The sequence below is a fragment of the Mustela nivalis genome (assembly GCF_964662115.1).
Source record: "Mustela nivalis genome assembly, chromosome: 10".
Lineage (NCBI taxonomy): Eukaryota > Metazoa > Chordata > Mammalia > Carnivora > Mustelidae > Mustela > Mustela nivalis.
Window position 1 is genome coordinate 109,953,159 of NC_139029.1, and position 17,400 is coordinate 109,970,558.

Sequence of the window (17,400 nt, forward strand, 5' to 3'; positions counted from 1 at the left end):
TAATCTCAGGGTCATGAGTTCAAGCCCCACCTTGGGCTCCACGCTGGGCACGCAGTCTCCTTAAAAAAAATCCACCAGTGGAATCCTGAAAATGGACAAGGAAGCAAACTCAAGGAAACTTAGGCTCCCAGAGCCCATTAAAATTTATTTGTAAATTGAGAGGGGAAAGAGGGTGTCAGTCTAAGGGGAGATCAGGGGGCTCCTCTTCATCAGAGTCAAACTCAACATTCTCATCTTTTACCCATCGGCCTTGTCCATCTGGGATCCATCCAGAGCTAGAAATATCAGAGAAAACAGAATAGGTCGTGAAAAGAGGCTTAAGTTAATGCGGATAACATGAGAAGGACTGAAATAAGGATACTCAGAGAGAAAAGAGAAAACTTGAGGAAAGTGATTTTCCATACTCACCTTCGAAGGGTGAGGTAATGATCCAGGGCTCTTCTTCTCGTGGGGCTCATGGGTGCAGGGGATGCAACAGTTGCTGACTCTTTGGCCTGTGGGCCAGTCCCAGGCATGGGTTCCCTAGCAATCTTCCCACCCTTGGGCTCAACCTCTGGGGGTGGCAAAGGGGAATGGGAGACAGAGGGACGAGGGGTTTCTGGTCTGGGTAGAGAAGAATCAACATCTATAAAAGTGATAAAGGAAAAGGGCAATTTTCCTATGACTCCCAACCCCTTATAGCAGTGCTTCCTAAATTGTGTTCCTCAAGATATTATTAAGTGTCCTACATAAAAAGGAATTTTGGAATCAAATGAAATTTTTTTTTTAAGATTTTATTTATTTGACAGATAGAGATCCGAAGTACGCAGAGAGAGAGAGAGGAGGAAGCAGGCTCTCCGCGGAGCGGACAGCCCGAAGCGGGGCTCGATCCCAGGACCCCGGGACCACGACCCGAGCCGAAGGCAGAGGCTTTAACCCACTGAGCCACCCAGGCGCCCCAGGAATCAAATGAATTTTTAAAAGGCTAGGTTATGGGGCACCTGGGTGGCTCAGTGGGTTAAGCCTCTGCCTTCAGCTCAGGTCATGATCTCAGGGTCCTGGGATTGAGCCCCGCATTGGGTTCTCTGATCAGCGGGGAGCCTGCTTCCCCTCTCTCTCTGAATGCCTCTCTGCCTACTTGTGATCTCTCTCTCTCTCAAATGAATACATAAAATCTTTAAAAAAATTAAAAAAAAAAATAAAAGGCTAGGTTAAAACTTTTGAGTTTTGTTTTTTTTTTTTTAATCTTAAGAATGTGTAGAGCCCTTCAAATATACTAACTCTTCAAGTAGGATTACAAAGTGCCACTTCCAAAACTAAAGAAAAAAAAAGACAAAATTCTATTTTTTTCTGAAATACCAGTTAACATCTCAGAAATACTAGTACTCCTGACAATACAGTTTGGAATACCAACAGTTTAGAGCTATCTATCTCCAGAGTCCCTCCCTACCTCTGGCTTTCCTACCCCACAGACCTGTACTTCCGGCGGCAGCAACTATTATAGTCTGGAGCTCTATGCAGCGCACTTTGGGTGGTAAGTCGGGTCTGGGTTAACAGAGGAGCCTGGTATGGAGATGGGAAACAGAGTCAGAGTCTTCAGAGCTAGAAACATGTCAGAGCCCTTCAAGCCTAAGGTGTGCAGCAGGCCCACATGGAACACACCTCCCCCTCTCCCTGACTACCTCAACCTTGGTCTCTGATAGCCTCAATTCATTCTGTTGTCTTGGACTCTGCTCCATTCCCTTTCCTGGCTGCTTCTTGCCATAGAAAAGCTGCAGGCCTGAAGACAGAGAGGAAGAGAATTAAAAAACAGAAGAGCAAGAGTGATCTTCACAGATTTGGAGGGTTTATTCTTTAACTCCGTCTTCCCTCCAACTTACTGGACAGATGTTTCTTGCCTGCACGGTGGGCAGTCAGCATGGCGAGGGTGTCCAGTACAGGTCGGTGGGGACAGATGGCACATGCAAAGCTGGGTATTAGGGGAGAAGAAGATATTTGGTTCTGGGTGAGTGGGGTCTGGTCTGTAGGTCCCACCTTGACCTAGCAATCCTTTCCAAAGCCAAACTCTGACGTCTCCCAATCTCCACCACCCAATCCCTGTCACTCCCCACCAAAGAATCCAGATACTTCCGCTCTTCCCCTTAATAACAAAATTTTATTAAGCCTCTAATCGCAGAACCCTGGGATTGATCATTCCTTGCCCTCACCGTCCATCCCGTAGCATCAGCGCCTCATCCTCTGGGATGTAACTGGCCAGCAGGTCCCCGACTCTTCGTTTCTACAGGGGACAGGATCGGCGGGATAAGAGGGCGGGACGGAAGGGAAACGACAGGGACCAGGACTGAATAGGAATAAGGCCCATGAGAACAGAGATCACAGGGCGAAGAAGGGGGTCACTACCCAGCTCTAGTTGCTCCCTCAGGCCGCCCCCCCCCCCGCCACCGCAGCTGTTGCCAGAGCAACAAAAACAGCTCCTTCACCGGGCACTGAAACTGCTCCCGACGCTCTCCTCTCCTCTCCGCTTACTTTAAGCACATTGAGTTGGCTCCAATCATCCCCTTCCCTTTTGAAAGACATTACGACTGACTCCCAGAAGCGAGCAATTCTCCTGAGCCGCCTCCCCCACTCCTTCCAGGCCACCGTAGCAAAAATGGGGCGTCTCCTTTTTCCTTCGGGTTTCTTTCCGGTTGGCCTCCTTACTTCCCTGGAAGCGCTTCCCAGTATTCACAGTGCGATTCGAAAGCCCGCCCACAGCCCGCCGAGGGGACCGCACTTCCTGCGCGATCCGGCGACCCCGCACGCGCGGGGCCTTTTGGGATATGAAGTCTTTTTTCAAAGAGCTTGCCCCTCGGCTGCCTCCCAACCCTTGCATCTTGGCTGATTCGAGGCGTCTGGAGAGACAAGAACCTGAACGTGGAGACCGATTTTGATGCTGTGACGGATTTGATGCGGAGCGGGCCTTGGAGGTTCTCTGAGTGGAAAGTGTACTACAAACTCTTTCGCGGCCCTCACGCACCTCCTCTGCCGCCGATATCCCACCAAGGGTGGGCCGGATTTATTCCTGACACGAGCGGGCCAACCCCGGGACGGGGCGGAGCCTGGGTGTGTGTGTGTGGGGGGTAACCCCCCAGGCCGAGGCTGCCAGACCTGGGGCAGGGGGTAAACTGAGCAGAGTGTGGAAGAAGGTTTACCGTTCAAAGGTCAGAGGTCAACGTAGCGAATTGTGGTGGGAGGGTCCAAAGTCAGTAGGGTGCTAAGGATAATCTCAGGTAGGGACTGAATATTCAGGGTGCAGATTTGTTGGAAGGGGGCTTGGAAGGAGGACAAACGAGAGCTCAGGAGGCGCGTAGTGCCAGGGGAGGCGGAGAATTAGGAGAGGAGGCAGGAGGGGAGAGGAATCCCCTGGTTATCCATTCCTAGACCTCAGTCCCGTCACTATCGGGCACTTAGCCAGGCCTCTCTTAGTTGCAGCCCCAGCTGTCGGCAGGGTGAGGAGATGGCTTCTCCCTCTAGACAGGCCCCCCTCGGGGGGTCAGGACTGCTGCAAGGGAGCAGGGCTCGTTCTTACGGAAGCCTGGTGCAATCTGCCTGCTCCCCGGTGAGGGAAAGACGCCTGGAGCATCAGTTGGCCCCCGGAGACACCCTGGCTGGACTAGCACTCAAATACGGGGTAACGGTGAGTCCACAATCGGAATGCAGACACTATTTAGAAGAAATTTATTCTTCATTAGAACGTAGTGACCCAGGCGCCTGGGTGGCTCAGTGGATTAAGCCGCTGTCTTCGGCTCGGGTCATGATCTCGGGGTCCTGGGATCGAGTCCCGCATCGGGCTCTCTGCTCAGCGGGGAGCCTGCTTCTCTCTCTCTCTGCCTGCCTCTCTGCCTACTTGTGATCTCTGTCTGTCAAGTGAATAAGTAAAAATCTTAAAAAAAAAAAATAAACAACAACAACAACAACAAAAAAAACGTAGTGACCCTTCTAAGCAACTTCCCCAGAAATTTTCCTAATTGTGTTGTGGGCTGATTCACCTTTATCTTTTTCTTTTCCCATCTCAGTGTTGCCCTGTCTGGTTGGGACAAATCCTGTGCCACTATACCAGTGGAGAGGAGCTGCTTCTATTTATTCTGTCAGTCTCTATCCTAGAGACTTTACATACATTGGCCCATTTGGTTTTCACATCCCTACCAAGCATACAATTCTTGTCCGCTGTTTATGGGTGAAGAAACTAAGACCTAGATTGGCTAACCAATTTAACCAAGGTCAAATAACTAATGAGTGTTAGAGAGGGAATTAAAACAGGTCTGACTCCAAAGTTCGTACTATTAAACACATAAAAACTTTTTAATTGCAAGTGATTGAACATTTACAGCAAACAATGGAAAGCTGGTTTCTAATTCTAAGTTTTTATGAGACCAGAACTCTAACCACTCTAATTCAAAGTTGTTGTTGTTTTAAGATTTATGTATTTATATTGGGGGAGGGGAGGTGAATTGCAGAGGGAGAGGGAGAAAGAATCCCAAGTCCACTCACAGGCAAGCATGGAGCCCTTCCCAGGACTGTAAGGCCAGGACCTGAGCAGAAATCAAGAGTCCATCGCTTAATCTACTGGGCCACCCAGATGCCCCTACTTATAAGTTTGTAAACTCGATCTCTTCTGGTTCTTTTTTACTCCTCAGCTCTGTGCCTTCTTTCCAGTAGGATGGCCTCCATGGTGCAAAACAGGCACTCTCTACACCAGGCGTTTCAGGCCATGCATGTGGTATGTTTAATAGGTGTAAAAATACATTGTATTGAAATTGATGAGTTTTTTCATATCATGTCAAATTTAGCCACCATTTCCTTTTTTTTTTTAATTAGAAATATTTTTAGCCAACATTTTAAAAAAGATTTATTTATTATTTTAGAGAGAGAAAGCATGGGGTAGGGAGGGGCAGGAAGAGGAGAGAAAGAGTGTCAAGCAGACTCCCTCCTCAGCGTGGAGCCAGATGCCAGGCTTTATCTCACAACTCTGAGATCATGACCTGAGCAGAGTTCAAGAGTCAGACACTCAACCACAGCTGAGCTACCTAGGCACCCAGGCACCCTAGCCAATATTTCTATGCTTGGTATGTTTTTGTTTTATTTATTTATTTATTTATTTTTAAAGATATTATTTCTTTATTTGACAGAGAGAGATCACAAGTAGGCAGAGAGGCAGGCAGAGAGAGAGGAAGGGAAGGAGGCTCCCTGCTGAGCAGAGAGCCCAATGCGGGACTCGATCCCAGGACCCTGAGATCATGACCTGAGCCGAAGGCAGCAGCTTAACCCACTGAGCCACCCAGGCACCCTGTTTGCTTGTTTTATTGATTTATTTGACAGAAAGAGAGGGAGAGCATGAGAGGAGAGAGGGTCAGGGGGAGAAGCAGATACCCGGCTGAGCAGGGATCCTGATGCGGGACTCAATCCTGGGACTCCAGGATCATGACCTGAGTTGAAGGCAGTTGCTTAACCAACTGAGCCACCCAGGCGCCCTATGCTTGGTATGTTTAAGCACTGTTTTAGACTTCCCAAGAGATAGAAGCATAAATAAAATGTGTAGCCATTGGCCTCATGTAATTTGCAGCCTAGTGAGAAATAGAGACACAGATGATTGCAGGTGACAGAATGTGATGAGTTTGTAGTATTAACAAAGGGTTGGAAATCAGAAAAGAAGATTAATTTGTATTTGGAAAGGGACTAGGAAGGACATAAGTGTAGATTTTATGGAAAATTTAAGGGCCCCATAAATAAATAAAATCTTTAAAAAAAAGCATGTAACCAAAGCCAAACCCGAGGAATCCTAGGCTGCTGAGCCATTAGAAGTCCTAGGCTGCGGGACACCTGGGTGGCTCAGTTGGTTAAGTGGCTGCCTTCGGCTCAGGTCATGATCCCAGCGTCCTGGGATCGAGTCCCACATCGGGCTCCTTGATCGGCAGGGAGCCTGCTTCTCCCTCTGCCTCTGCCTACAATTCCGCCTGCCTGTGCTCGTGCTCTCTCTCTCTCCCTCTAACAAATAAATAAATAAAAATCTTAAAAGAAAAAAAAAAGTCCTAGGCTGCTGAAAGCCATTAGAAGGTAGTTAGTTTAGGGATGCCTGGGTGGCTCGGTTGAGTGGCTGCCTTCGGCTCAGGTCATGATCCCAGGGTCCTGGGATCAAGTCCCACATCCGGCTCCTTGCTCAGCTGGGAGCCTGCTTCGCCCTCTGCCTCTGCCTGTGCTCACTCGCTCTCTCTCTTGACTAATAAAATAAAATCTTAAAAAAAAAAAAAAAGGAATCTAGTTAGTTTAACAGAGCAGTTCAAAGTGAGGATTTTAGAATAAGGTAACCTGGTCTGAATCCTAGCTTTACAAAGTAGACTTGTAGTCTGTAGCAAGTTATCTCCCTAAACCTCACTTTCCTTATCTTTAAATATTTGGCGACTAGTTATATCCACCTCATAAAATCTTACAGAGATAATAGGAGATGATATACAGAACTTGGCACATTCTAAATGTTCCTTAATGACAGGTAGGTGATAACTCAAGTAATTACCATTATTTAATACCTCTTCCTCATTTTACAAATGGCAAGGAAACTGAGGTCCCAGACAGGTACAGTGACTTAAGCAGCCACTCAGCTAGTAAGCAGCAGAATGAGGCCCAAACTTGGTACCCTTCACTAGACTACAGGGCTTTTTTGTACTCAGAAAGGTACAGGGCTGTAAGAAAACCTCCATAAATAATTGCTGATTTACCAGTGGCACGGTTTCCTTCTTTGCATAGCTTCTGAGCCTCTGCTGGGATGGAGGGGCCACTTAGTACTTTCTTATCCACTTCCTTTGTTTAGGCCATGGCCTCTACTTGAAATGTTCACTTTCCTATCCTCCCTATCTCCACCTGTGGAAATCTTAGCCATGCTTCCATTCATTCAAAACACATCTATGAGCTTCTATGTGATGGGGACTATGCCAGACTCCAGAGATATAAAATTGAAAGAAAATAGTTCTGGGCACCTGAATGGCTCAGTGGGTTAAAGGCTCTGCCTTGGGCTCAGGTCATGATCCCAGGGTCCTGGGATCGAGCCCGGCATCGGGCTCTCTGCTCGGCGGGGAGCCTGCTTCCTCCTCTCTCTCTGCCTGCCTCTCTGCCTACTTGTGATCTCTGTCTGTCAAATAAATAAATAAATAAAATCTTTTTTAAAAAGATGGGGGAGAACTTTTTTTTTTAAAGGAATTTTATTTTATTTATTTTATTTTATTTATTTATTTGACAGACGGAGATCACTAGCAGGCAGAGAGGCAGGCAGAGAGAGAGGAGGAAGCAGGCTCCCCACCGAGCAGAGAGCCCGATGCTGGGCTCGATCGGTCCTGGGATCATGACCTGAGCCAAAGATAGAGGCTTTAACCCACTGAGCCACTCAGATGCCCCTCGTTACATCCTTTTTAAAGGGGGAATGATGTTGTCTTATATGGCACTTCTAGGAAATAATAAAGGCACAAGAAAATTCACAGAGGTCATGGCATCTTGGAGGTAGGGACTTAGGATATTAATCTAGGCAAAATAAAATTTATAGCATTGAAGTGCTTTGCAAAATAAAGGTTAAAAACTGCAAGCCAATTTTAACTTTTTTTTATTGTTCAAATTAATCCAGTTTTATTTGAAACACTTTATATATAGCATAAGATTTTTACTAACATACTACATTGGTGGTTTGTATATTTTCTTATCTAGTTTATTTACTCATAAAGCGTTAATGAACCTCTGCTGTGTGCCAGGTTTGTGTGATGCTGAGGAGTGCCTTAGGATACAGAAACAGCATCCCTGCCCTCAAAGGACTCACAGAGTTTGGGCAAGACAAATATGCAAAGAGGTGAATAACAATATAATAGGGTAGGTATTATATGGCAATATTTACAGTATACTTTGGGAGCCCTGGAGAAGGTAACACAAAGGGAGTGATAGTTGATGAGAAGAAGTTTTCTTCAGCAGAGAAGGGGATGCTGGAGAAGTATTTTAGGTAGATAAAGACACGAAGGTGTTAAAAATCCTAAAATGTTCAGAAAAAAAATGAAAAGTTCAAGATGGTAAAATGTATAGATGGGAGAAGAAGAGAGATGAGGCCAAACTTAGGGGGATAGATTGCGAACCCTTGAAATGCTAATTTGAATTTTATCTCTGAGCCAATGGGAAGTCATAGGGGGTTGATAAACAGGGTAGTAGGTTGATTAATTTTTTATTTTTTATTAAGTAAGATATTTAATTAATTAATTAACTTAATTAAGTAACTTAATTTTTTATTAAGTAAGTAGTAGATTAATTTTTTTAGAAAGATAGATGTTAGCAAGGTGGAGATACATAGAGATGGAGAAAGGAGGACCAGTTAAAAAAAAAAAAAATAGTTACAATACCCAGATGAGAAATATTAAGAATCTGTTCTAAGGTGATGGTGGTCAAATGAAGGTCAGACTGGACAGGGGAAAGAAACCCCAGAGGGAGTAAAAAGGCCCAGAATTCCAGTTCTAGCTTTGTCATTAGCTTGCTGGATAGTCTTATGCAAGTAACTTAACCTCTCTGAGCCTCAGTTCCTTCATCTTTAACAGAAGTTCTTAAAGTGCGGTCTAGGGATCTCTAGGAGTCCCAGAGACTCTCCAGGGATCCACAAGGTCAAAACTATTTTTTCATTGTAGTGCTAATAAGGCTTTGTCTTTTTCATTCTCATTCTCATGAGTGAACTACATTTTCCAGAAGCTACATGACATTTAATATTATAGCTCATTAAATGTAGAGGCAGATAGGAGAATCTTCTGTGGTTTTCTCTTAAGTCAGACATTTAAGTGACTTGCAAAAATGTAAAACAATGCCTCTCTTTTTGCTCCATTTGTTGTTGTTTTGGAAAATAGTCCTTTTTCATTAAAATATTTTGTTAACATATAATGTTTTTTTTAAGATTTATTTTATTTTTATTTTATTTATTTGATTTTTAAGATTTTTAAAATTTATTTACTTTTACGGAAATTACAAGTAGACAGAGAGGCAGGCAGAGAGAGAGAGGAGGAAGCAGGCTCCCTGCTGAGCTGAGCAGAGAGCCCAATGCGGGGCTTGATCCCAGGACCCTGAGATCATGACCTGAGCCGAAGGCAGAGGCTTTAACCCACTGAGCCACCCAGGCGCCCCAAGATTTATTTATTTTAGATAGAGCAAGAACAAGCATGGGGTGGGGGTTGCCAAGGGAGAGGGAGAGAAGCTCCAGCAGACCCTCTGCTGAGCAAGGAGCCTGACCTGGGGCTCTGTCCCATGACCCTGAGATAATGACCTGAGCTGAAATCAAGAGTCATATACTTAACTGACTGAGCTACCCAGGTGCCCCTATAATGGGTTATTTTATTTTAAGATTTTTATTAATTTATTTGACAGAGAGAAAGAAGGAGAGCACAGTAGGGGGAGTGGCAGAGGGAGAAGCAGGCTCTCCGCTGAGCAGGGAGCCCAGCACAGCTCGATCCCAGGACCCTGGGATCATGCCCTGAGCCGCAGGCAACCGCTTAACCAGCTGAGCCACCCAGGCGCCCCTAATGGGTTATTTTATATAAATACACATTTTTCAGTTTGTTCAGTTTTAATTTATAATACCTTAAGTGTTGATAGCTATAACCTCCATAAATGAAAGCTTTTTTCCTCAATAGTTTTTGATAATGTAAAGGGACCCTAACATCAAAAAGTATGGTAACCACTGATCAATAAAATAGGAATGATAAAAAAAAATTAAAAAAATAGGAATGATATTAATATTAGCCCTTTGTATTTTAGCTTGGTTGTGATAGGGTCACATAAGACTCTGTACAGTCACTTTAAAAGGGATGAGATACTGAACAGGTAGAAGATTGATCATTCTTACTGTCATTAATTGTGGTGACTTTTTTTTAAAGATGGAACAGATTAAGCGTGCAAACCGCCTTTATACTAATGACTCCATCTTCCTGAAGAAAACCCTCTACATCCCCATCCTGACAGAGCCCAGAGACCTGTTCGATGGTTTGGATTCTGAGGAAGAGAAGGATGGAGAGGAAGAGGCCCAGTCAAGTAAGGATGAAGTTCCACCACACAGAGCTGACAGGAAGAAACAAGAAACAGGCTCAGGACGTGCCAACGGGGAGGTCCTTCCTACACCTGGCCGGGAACCTCCAACTCCCATCCATGACCTCTCCGCCTCTGATTTCCTTAAGAAGCTTGATTCACAGATCAGCCTGTCAAAGAAGGCTGCTGCCCAGAAGCTGAGAAAGGGGGAAAGTGGGTGAGTCTTGAATGGTTCCTTTTAAGCCCTTCTGCAGACTTCTTCATCCTTACAGCCTAACCTGACCCGTCACACAAATAAGCAAGCGCAGTGTCAGCAGAAATAAGGTAAAGCCTTTCACCCCCTCTCCCACCATGGGGGGAAGGGTCCTGTAACAACAGCAGAGCCAGTGGCTGCTGGGATGGGTACAGAAGCAGGAAAGGGTTCTTTGTTCTCACTGGAGTAAAATAGGTGAGTGTCGTTGTAGCTCTGATATCATGAAGGAGCATTAGGGTGAGAATTTATCAAGAGGGTGATGAGACTCCATCTTGGAGCAAGCAGCTCATGTACGTTATGGGGGGGGACAGCTTCCCATGAGCCCTTTCTCAGGTTCTTCCCCTGACCTGTCATGCCTCCTTTCCTCACCTGCAGGGTACCTGGGGAGAATTCAGGCCTTCACTTGAGCTCCCCTCGGATGCAGCAGCGAGCAGTCCTAGGGCCGGTGCCTCTGACCCGGACCTCTAGGACCCGGACACTTCGGGACCAGGAGGATGAAATCTTCAAACTCTGATGTCCCCAGAACTGATTGAGAAAACAAGATGTTGAAGGAGCAATTTGAGTGGGGAGAGGAGCCCGAGGTGAAGCTGAAGAACAAGGCTTTCCAGCCTACCTCCCTCCCTCCTGCCTCCTTCCCAGCCTCCAGTTGATCTAGAGTTCCTTGGCCTGGGGCAGCTTTATTGGGGATGGGGAATAGAACCCTCTTCAGTTCTTGGGCTGAATCTAGAACTGTCTTTTAGATTAAAAAAAGGCTCTTTTTACATCCCTGCTGCCTTTCCCATCCCCTTTACCATCCTTGGCCTTAGAGCAGGGAGACAAGAACTCCCCCAACCCCTGCCCCCTCTCCGTTTCAGACTGTATTACCTAATTTATTTGGTGCTATCTTGAAGTAGTATTTATTTGCTGTATCTTACTGTTTCCCTCTTGTAATGAAGAAAGAGGATTTCTATAGCTCTAGAGTGAAGGGAATCCGGGAACAGTGAGCCAGTGACTACTGGTTCCTCACCTTCCCCACCTTCTTAGGCAAGCATGTTACTGAAGATGGGGCAGTCCGTGATCTCGCCCTTCTGCAGAGAATGGCAGATAGTGCTGGGCCTGTCCCCCAATCTCAAAGTAAAGAATTTGGGCTCAGTTTTGACTAACCAGTTCATAACTTTTTCATAACTCTTGCTCTGAGGAAAAACAGCAGTGTAGGGACCGGAACTCTCCATGCCACCAGTTCGCCCTTCTAACCTGCTCCTCTGTTCAGCCTATGCGAAGCTAAGGGATGAAAGAAGAATTACCTTGGAGTTTGAAGAGGACTTTATTGGGGAGACTTTTTGTTGTGGGAGTTTCTTTGTTATACTCCTTCCTGACCAGAGCCTGTTGATCTGTGCCTTGCTCCTCACTGCATATTTATTTGCAATTTGTAGCACTGATCTGCAGTACAGTTGGTTTTTGGGTTGTTGTTTTTGTTGTTGTTTTTTAGTTTCTGAAGCAGAAGTAGGCAAGGAGACCCCAATGATACTTGGAAATATGCCTCAGTCTCTCATAATGGAAATGGTGAGAGGAGAGATGAGTGGTGTTTCACTATCTCTTGCCTCTGTGATGGTCATAATGTATAAGAAGCTGGAGAGATTAAACATTGAGCCCTGTGCATGTTTTAGTAGTTTTATTTCCCCTGTGAGACTCTCCCCTGCCCTAACCCCTTCTTCCTGCGCTCTGGAACAGAGCCTCTGGTATCTGTCCAGGCTCTGCCTGGAGCTGGAGGTCTGGGATCCCATTCCCCCTTCTGTCTTTAGTGTCCCCTGAAGGGTTAAATGAGCTATGCCCTCTTCCCCTGGTTCACCAGGGAGCGGGGCTTCCCTGTTTCAAATGTCCATTGGTTGGGGAGAGATAGAGATCCAAGTTTCAGTTCATCTTTTTCAGGCAGCTTTGCTTCCTGTCCTGGGACTGGAGTGGGAGAGAGGCGTGAACACTCAGCTTTGCAGCTTCTCTACCAGCAGTTTGGGGGTGGGGTTGTCTCAGAGGCAAAAGCACTCTGGGGAAAGACTGAAGCCTGAGGCTTGAAAAGCATCAGTGCACCAAGCAGGTCAAGAGAGCCGTTTTGGTGTCACTTTCTCAGTTGGCCACACAGCTCCGGTGGACGGCCCTGGGGCCTGGGCCCTCAGAGCTTGCCCTCATCCAGCAGCTTCCTGAGCCCATCGCAGATCTTGGTCCGGTGCTGAGTGAAGTCTGGCCCATAGAGGGCCGTGAGCAGGCCGGTGTCAGAGAAGTGGTCGAACACGTGGCGGATGCGGCCATGGGACTTGGGCGTGAGGTGGCGCGCCACTAGCTCCAGCAGCAGATCCCGGCACTCAGTCAGAAGGCCGGCCAGTACTGCTGCCTCGAAAGTGAAGTCCACCTCGCCAAAGCTGAGCGCCGTCATGGCGCCCTGGCGCAGCTTTTGGCGGAAGCTGGCGGCCAGGTCCAGCTCGCCGGGGCCGAAGCAGCCGCTGCGGTGCAACACGGCCACCTTGACCGCCACCTTGATGAGGTCCTTGAGCACCCGCTGTGCCTGTGGCCGGCTGTGCGTGTACTCTTTGGAAACGCGGTAGAGCTCATCGAGCACCTCACTGCTCGTCTCGTCCATGAACAGATGCGCCACAGAGCGACCGGCCATCTTACTCAGGAGCTTCTTCTCCGCCTGCAGTGCCAGACTCTTTGAGCTGAAGGACTCCATAGTTCCTGGGGGAGCAAGAACGGGGTGGGGGGTCTGTGGTCAGTCACTAGAGGGAAGGCCACAGGCTTCCTTAGACAGCAACGGCTTTTCCCCGTCTCGGCTTCTATCTCATTGTCATCTTTCTCTGCCATCTTTTTCCCCCCTGAGCCTCCTCAGTCTTCTATGCCTTGTTCCCATTTCTTTTCCTGTGGACCTGGAGGAGATCTTGAGCTTCCACCCGTCCCAGCAGGGCAGTGACAGTTTTGGCTGCGGGGGGACGGGGGGGGGGGGGGGGGGGGAGGCTGAGGGCTTACAGGGTGCTAGCCCCCACAGTGCAGCCCAAAGGGGAAGTTAGTTGGCTGCTGCTGGCCTACAGGGTAGAAGATAAGGCTTACCTGGCAGCTAGTTCTCAGAGCGACCATGGCCGCCACTAACCAGGGGTCAGACATCTATAAGGTGTGGCTGTTACTGTCCTTGTTTTACAGCCAGGTAAACTGAGGCTTGCCTTAAGTAACTGACCCAAGGTCAGACGCAACCCTCTTCCTGACTCTGGAAAAGTCGGTGGCAGTTCGTGTGCTGTACTGCCTTTAAGGAAGTGAGTGAGATGAGGGTCCCAGGAGTGCGGATAAAAATGTTCACTCACATTTATGGAGAACCTATGTGCCAGTTGCTTTACGGGAATTGTCCCAGTCTTCCCAACCCTTTGTAAGGTAGGTGTCCCCATCCTGCAATGAGAATACTGACGCTAAAGGAAATCAAGCAACTCGGCCAAAGTCACTAGGAAATGATTAAAATGGGCTTCCAACCACAGAAACCTTCCCGGGAATGCTTTCAATGGGTTGCTGTGGACTAAAGAAGCATGAGACACCTCTCGGCGGGGCAGGTGATACTGGAGGCCCACAGTCTTCTGCGGGGACCGAACCAAGGACCCTCCTGTGGCACATCACCGCCGCATATCCAGGGTGCTCTCCCCATGGTCCTTGCCTGCGGTTCTGCTTGTTTTGCTTCTTACTTCCCCCTCCCCTGCTCTGCAGGATGTGGCTGTTACCACAGTGAGGAGCAGCCTCACCCTCTCCCCCAAACCAAAATGAGAGTCTGAAGACACAGGGGAGATGGGCACTGTGGCGGGAAGGGTCTTCCCGCCCCCCAATATCAGGCCAGTGCTAACCTGGAGCCTTGCTTTTTGCTCCTGGGCTTGCCTGAGGTTTTCTGGACTGGGCTCCACAGCCGGAAGAGGAGATTGCTCCATGTGAGCCTTCCTTCCTTCTTGGCCTTCCTGTTACCCAGCTCTTCATTGCACCCATGGTTTTCTCACATCTGGTCCACTGTCCTCTCCCTCCTGCTTCAGCCTCTCTTTTTCTCTTGCCTGGGTGCTGCCCTGCGATCCTCTAGCCAAGCTCTTCCCCTGCCCTTATGTCTACCTCCATGTCTCCTAGGGTGTCCTCACATCTCTCAGTACTCTGTCACACACCCATATCACCCCCATGCCTCCACCCTGCTTCTCTACTATCCCAAACCATGTCTTCCTTTCTGAGGCTGCCCCGGGGCAGGCTGAGCTGGGCCTCTGCTGGGGACCCAAGAATTCTGGCAAGGGAGAGTCTCACAACATGGAAGGCTCAGGCTGACAGAGCTGGGACTCTTCTGCCACCATCATCCCTAAAGCCTGTACCCTTCTGTCACTGACAGCCCCTCACCTGCTGCGTGCGCTGGGTGCCAGTCTTGCCTTGGACGTTCCGGGAGAGCTGACAGAATGGAGAAGCTCCTAAGTGAGAGGCCCTTTGGCTTGGCCCCACCCCTCAAGCCCCGCCTTCCTACCCTGTGCTCAACCTCCGGTTCATCGCACTGTCCCCAAGACCGTCTGTGGCCCAACAACCTCCTAGAAATGCAACAAAGGTCAAAGGGAATAGCAGTCTGCAGGAAATCGCCGTGGTTTTGTGAGGTTAGGAAGAGGGATTGCACATCCTCTGCACTCAAATTGTTTGTCTGCCTCTTTATTTCCTTGATACTCAGTTCCTCGGGATTATCTTACATTTCTGTGGTTTTGGGAAGGATGTGAAGTACGAACCCCTACGGTGGGGTCAGTGGGAAAAGTTTGGGCCAGAGGCCAGCAGATGTATGTTCCTGGAGTTTCCAGGGAAGGGCGGTGCTTGGAGCAATAGTACCTGAGCACAGGCTTCCAGTACCTGTCTGGGTAACAGACGGCGGGGACTGTTCTGCCCCCAACTCTAGAGAACAAGGTGCTGGGGCCACAGCAGCCAAACCAGATGTGACCAGCAGGTGTCAGCACAGGACTGAAGCACTAGAGGCAACAAACCTGCTTCCTCAGCTTTGTAGCTGCTACAGGGATGCAGAAACGAAGGTTAAGTTATAGTTTCTGAATGAGGCCAAAATATTTACCATCAAGAATCATCCTTGGGGCCCCTGGGTGGCTCACTTGGTTAAGAGTCTGCCTTCAGCTCAAGTCATGATCGCAGGGTCTCGGGATGGTCTCCCTGCTCAGCGGGGAGTCTGCTGCTCCCCTCCCTCTGCCCCTCCCTGCCATGCTTAGTTTCTCCCTCTCTCTCTCAAATAAATAGATAAAATCTTAAAAAAAAAAAAAATCAGACAGCCTTGTCAGGGAGATAAACTTAAGTATATATAACTACAGTGCAAGTCAAATGATGTCATTAACTTAATAGAAATTAGAATAATTAGAATAAAGGGAAGTTTAGATTATATCTGATAGGAGGGCCGAAGAGGCAGAATGAGAAGGATGGGTTCAACTATCTACTAGGCAGAGATGGGGAAGAAGTGCTTCCTCTAACGATGGGAATTAGAATAAGCCATTCAACAAATAAAGGTAATGTGTCGGAGGCTCCTGGGTGGCTCAGTGGGTTAAAGCCTCTGCCTTCAGCTCAGGTCATGATCCCATGGTCCTGGGATGGAGCCCCACGTCGGGCTCTCTGCTCATCTGAGAGCCTGCTTCCCCCACCTCCTCTGCCTGCCTCTCTGCCTACTTGTGATCTCTGCCTGTCAAATAAATAAATGAAATCTTTAAAAAAAAAAAAAAAGGTAATGTGGGTCATACTCAGGAAGTGCTGATTTATTCAGTATGTCTGCACCCCGGGCTGTTTGAGAAATAAGTGAAGGAAAAGCAGATCGTGGTAGGTAAGCTTTAACAGATTGCTCAAGCATTTCCACATCTGTGGGCAGTAGGGAGACATTCGGCATTTCGGATGATCAGGGGAGAGATATCAGGAGCTCGGTGGGAATGGGTGTGAGGCTTCATTAAGTTTTTAGCTGTGGGAGGGCCTGTTGGATCAGGGTTTAGCTTGCTTCAGCACAGGATGAGGCCTGATGAGAGATCGCGGGCTTTGGTAATTTTACAAGAAGCTGCAGCAGAGGGGGAAGAATTGGAACCATTGGTCGGCTGGCAAAAGTTGAAGAGTAAACCGAAGTTCAGAAGTAGAAGCCATCCTCACAGCTTGGATGCCACAATCATGGGTTCTGCCTCTTGGAGATAGTAGTTGAGTCTTAGCCCCTTCCTTATTCCCATCTCTCACTGCAGGGTCTAGCCCCAAGTGCCCCTGATACAACCTAGACTGGGAAATGCTGACAATTCCTTTTTTTTGTTTGTTTTTTCCGGACAACTCCTTTGAGGAGTATGATGGTAAGGGGATGAAGAGCAAGCTACTTTCCAGGTAGCTTAAGGGGGTGGGGAGCTGGACTGAGAGAGGGACATTTTTTCTTTTTTTAAGATTTTATTTATTTATTTGAGAGAGAGACTGTGAGAGAGAGCATGAGAGGGGAGAAGGTCAGAGGAAGAAACAGACTCCCCGTGAAGCTGGGAGCAGGATGCAGGACTCCATCCCAGGACTCCAGGATCATGACCTGAGTCGAAGGCAGTCACTCAACCAACTGAGCCACCCAGGTGCCCTAGAGGGACTACTTTTATCTTGGGGTTTGAGGGCATTTGTAGGCTGGGCAGAAGGAGCAAGTGGAGAGGAAGGCTTCCAAAGTGCAAAGCAGAGGGAATGGCTGAGGAGCAAGGTGTGGGGGCAGATGGAAAAGAGTGGACTGGAGTTCCGGAGAGGAAAGTGAGGAGAGACCAGAGCTCACGTTTATTGAGTGCACTCTGCCTCATGTTATGTAAATACCTCAGAACTCTCTGGTACCCTTATGAATGAAATGTCGAGTATCCTGTTTGCTGATGGGAAAAGCCTGAGGCTTTGAGAGATTAGATAACCTGTCCCCAAATTCTAGAGCTAGTTAAGTAGCCGACAGAGGGCCTTGTGTGATTCCCCAACCTGGGTCTTTCCCGCTCATTACCTCATGAGATTATGAGGCAGTGAGTTCGACTTCGTAATGAATGTGGCATCCTCTTCTGATGAAGTCACTGATCCTATGTCCTACGGAACAGTCGTAGGTGACACTGCCAACA

The 17,400-nt window shown here is 47.9% G+C and overlaps 3 protein-coding genes across 5 annotated transcripts; 1 reads left to right on the top strand and 2 right to left on the bottom strand.

Moving 5' to 3' along the window:
• Positions 1-109: 109 nt before the first annotated feature.
• Positions 110-2,637, bottom strand: LOC309842049 (sodium channel modifier 1). 2 transcript variants are annotated; one of them, XM_082685902.1, is made up of 7 exons: positions 2,506-2,637; positions 2,187-2,257; positions 1,860-1,948; positions 1,662-1,759; positions 1,454-1,542; positions 409-603; positions 110-275 (listed from the first exon to the last, which is right to left on the bottom strand). In XM_082685902.1, exons 1-7 carry the CDS (start codon positions 2,554-2,556, stop codon positions 176-178), a joined length of 693 nt encoding a protein of 230 aa, XP_082542028.1. In that variant the 5' UTR covers positions 2,557-2,637; the 3' UTR covers positions 110-175. The 2 variants fall into 2 exon arrangements, with proteins under 2 accessions (XP_082542028.1, XP_082542029.1); XM_082685903.1 differs by having other exon boundaries at positions 2,460-2,576.
• Positions 2,638-3,475: 838 nt separating this feature from the next.
• LYSMD1 (LysM domain containing 1) lies at positions 3,476-11,936 on the top strand (the record flags this gene model as incomplete). Of its 2 annotated transcripts, XM_082685905.1 has the most annotated exons (4): positions 5,140-5,498; positions 7,752-7,846; positions 9,900-10,264; positions 10,676-11,936. In XM_082685905.1, the coding sequence occupies 4 exons, from the start codon at positions 5,492-5,494 to the stop codon at positions 10,812-10,814; spliced, it is 606 nt and encodes a 201-aa protein (XP_082542031.1). In that variant the 3' UTR covers positions 10,815-11,936. The 2 variants fall into 2 exon arrangements, with proteins under 2 accessions (XP_082542030.1, XP_082542031.1); XM_082685904.1 differs by lacking the exons at positions 5,140-5,498; positions 7,752-7,846 and adding an exon at positions 3,476-3,655.
• On the bottom strand, positions 11,937-14,782 carry TNFAIP8L2 (TNF alpha induced protein 8 like 2). Its single transcript, XM_082685906.1, has 2 exons — positions 14,675-14,782; positions 11,937-13,006 (listed from the first exon to the last, which is right to left on the bottom strand). The coding sequence occupies exon 2, from the start codon at positions 12,999-13,001 to the stop codon at positions 12,447-12,449; it is 555 nt and encodes a 184-aa protein (XP_082542032.1). The 5' UTR covers positions 13,002-13,006; positions 14,675-14,782; the 3' UTR covers positions 11,937-12,446.
• Between the last annotated feature and the right edge of the window lie 2,618 nt (positions 14,783-17,400).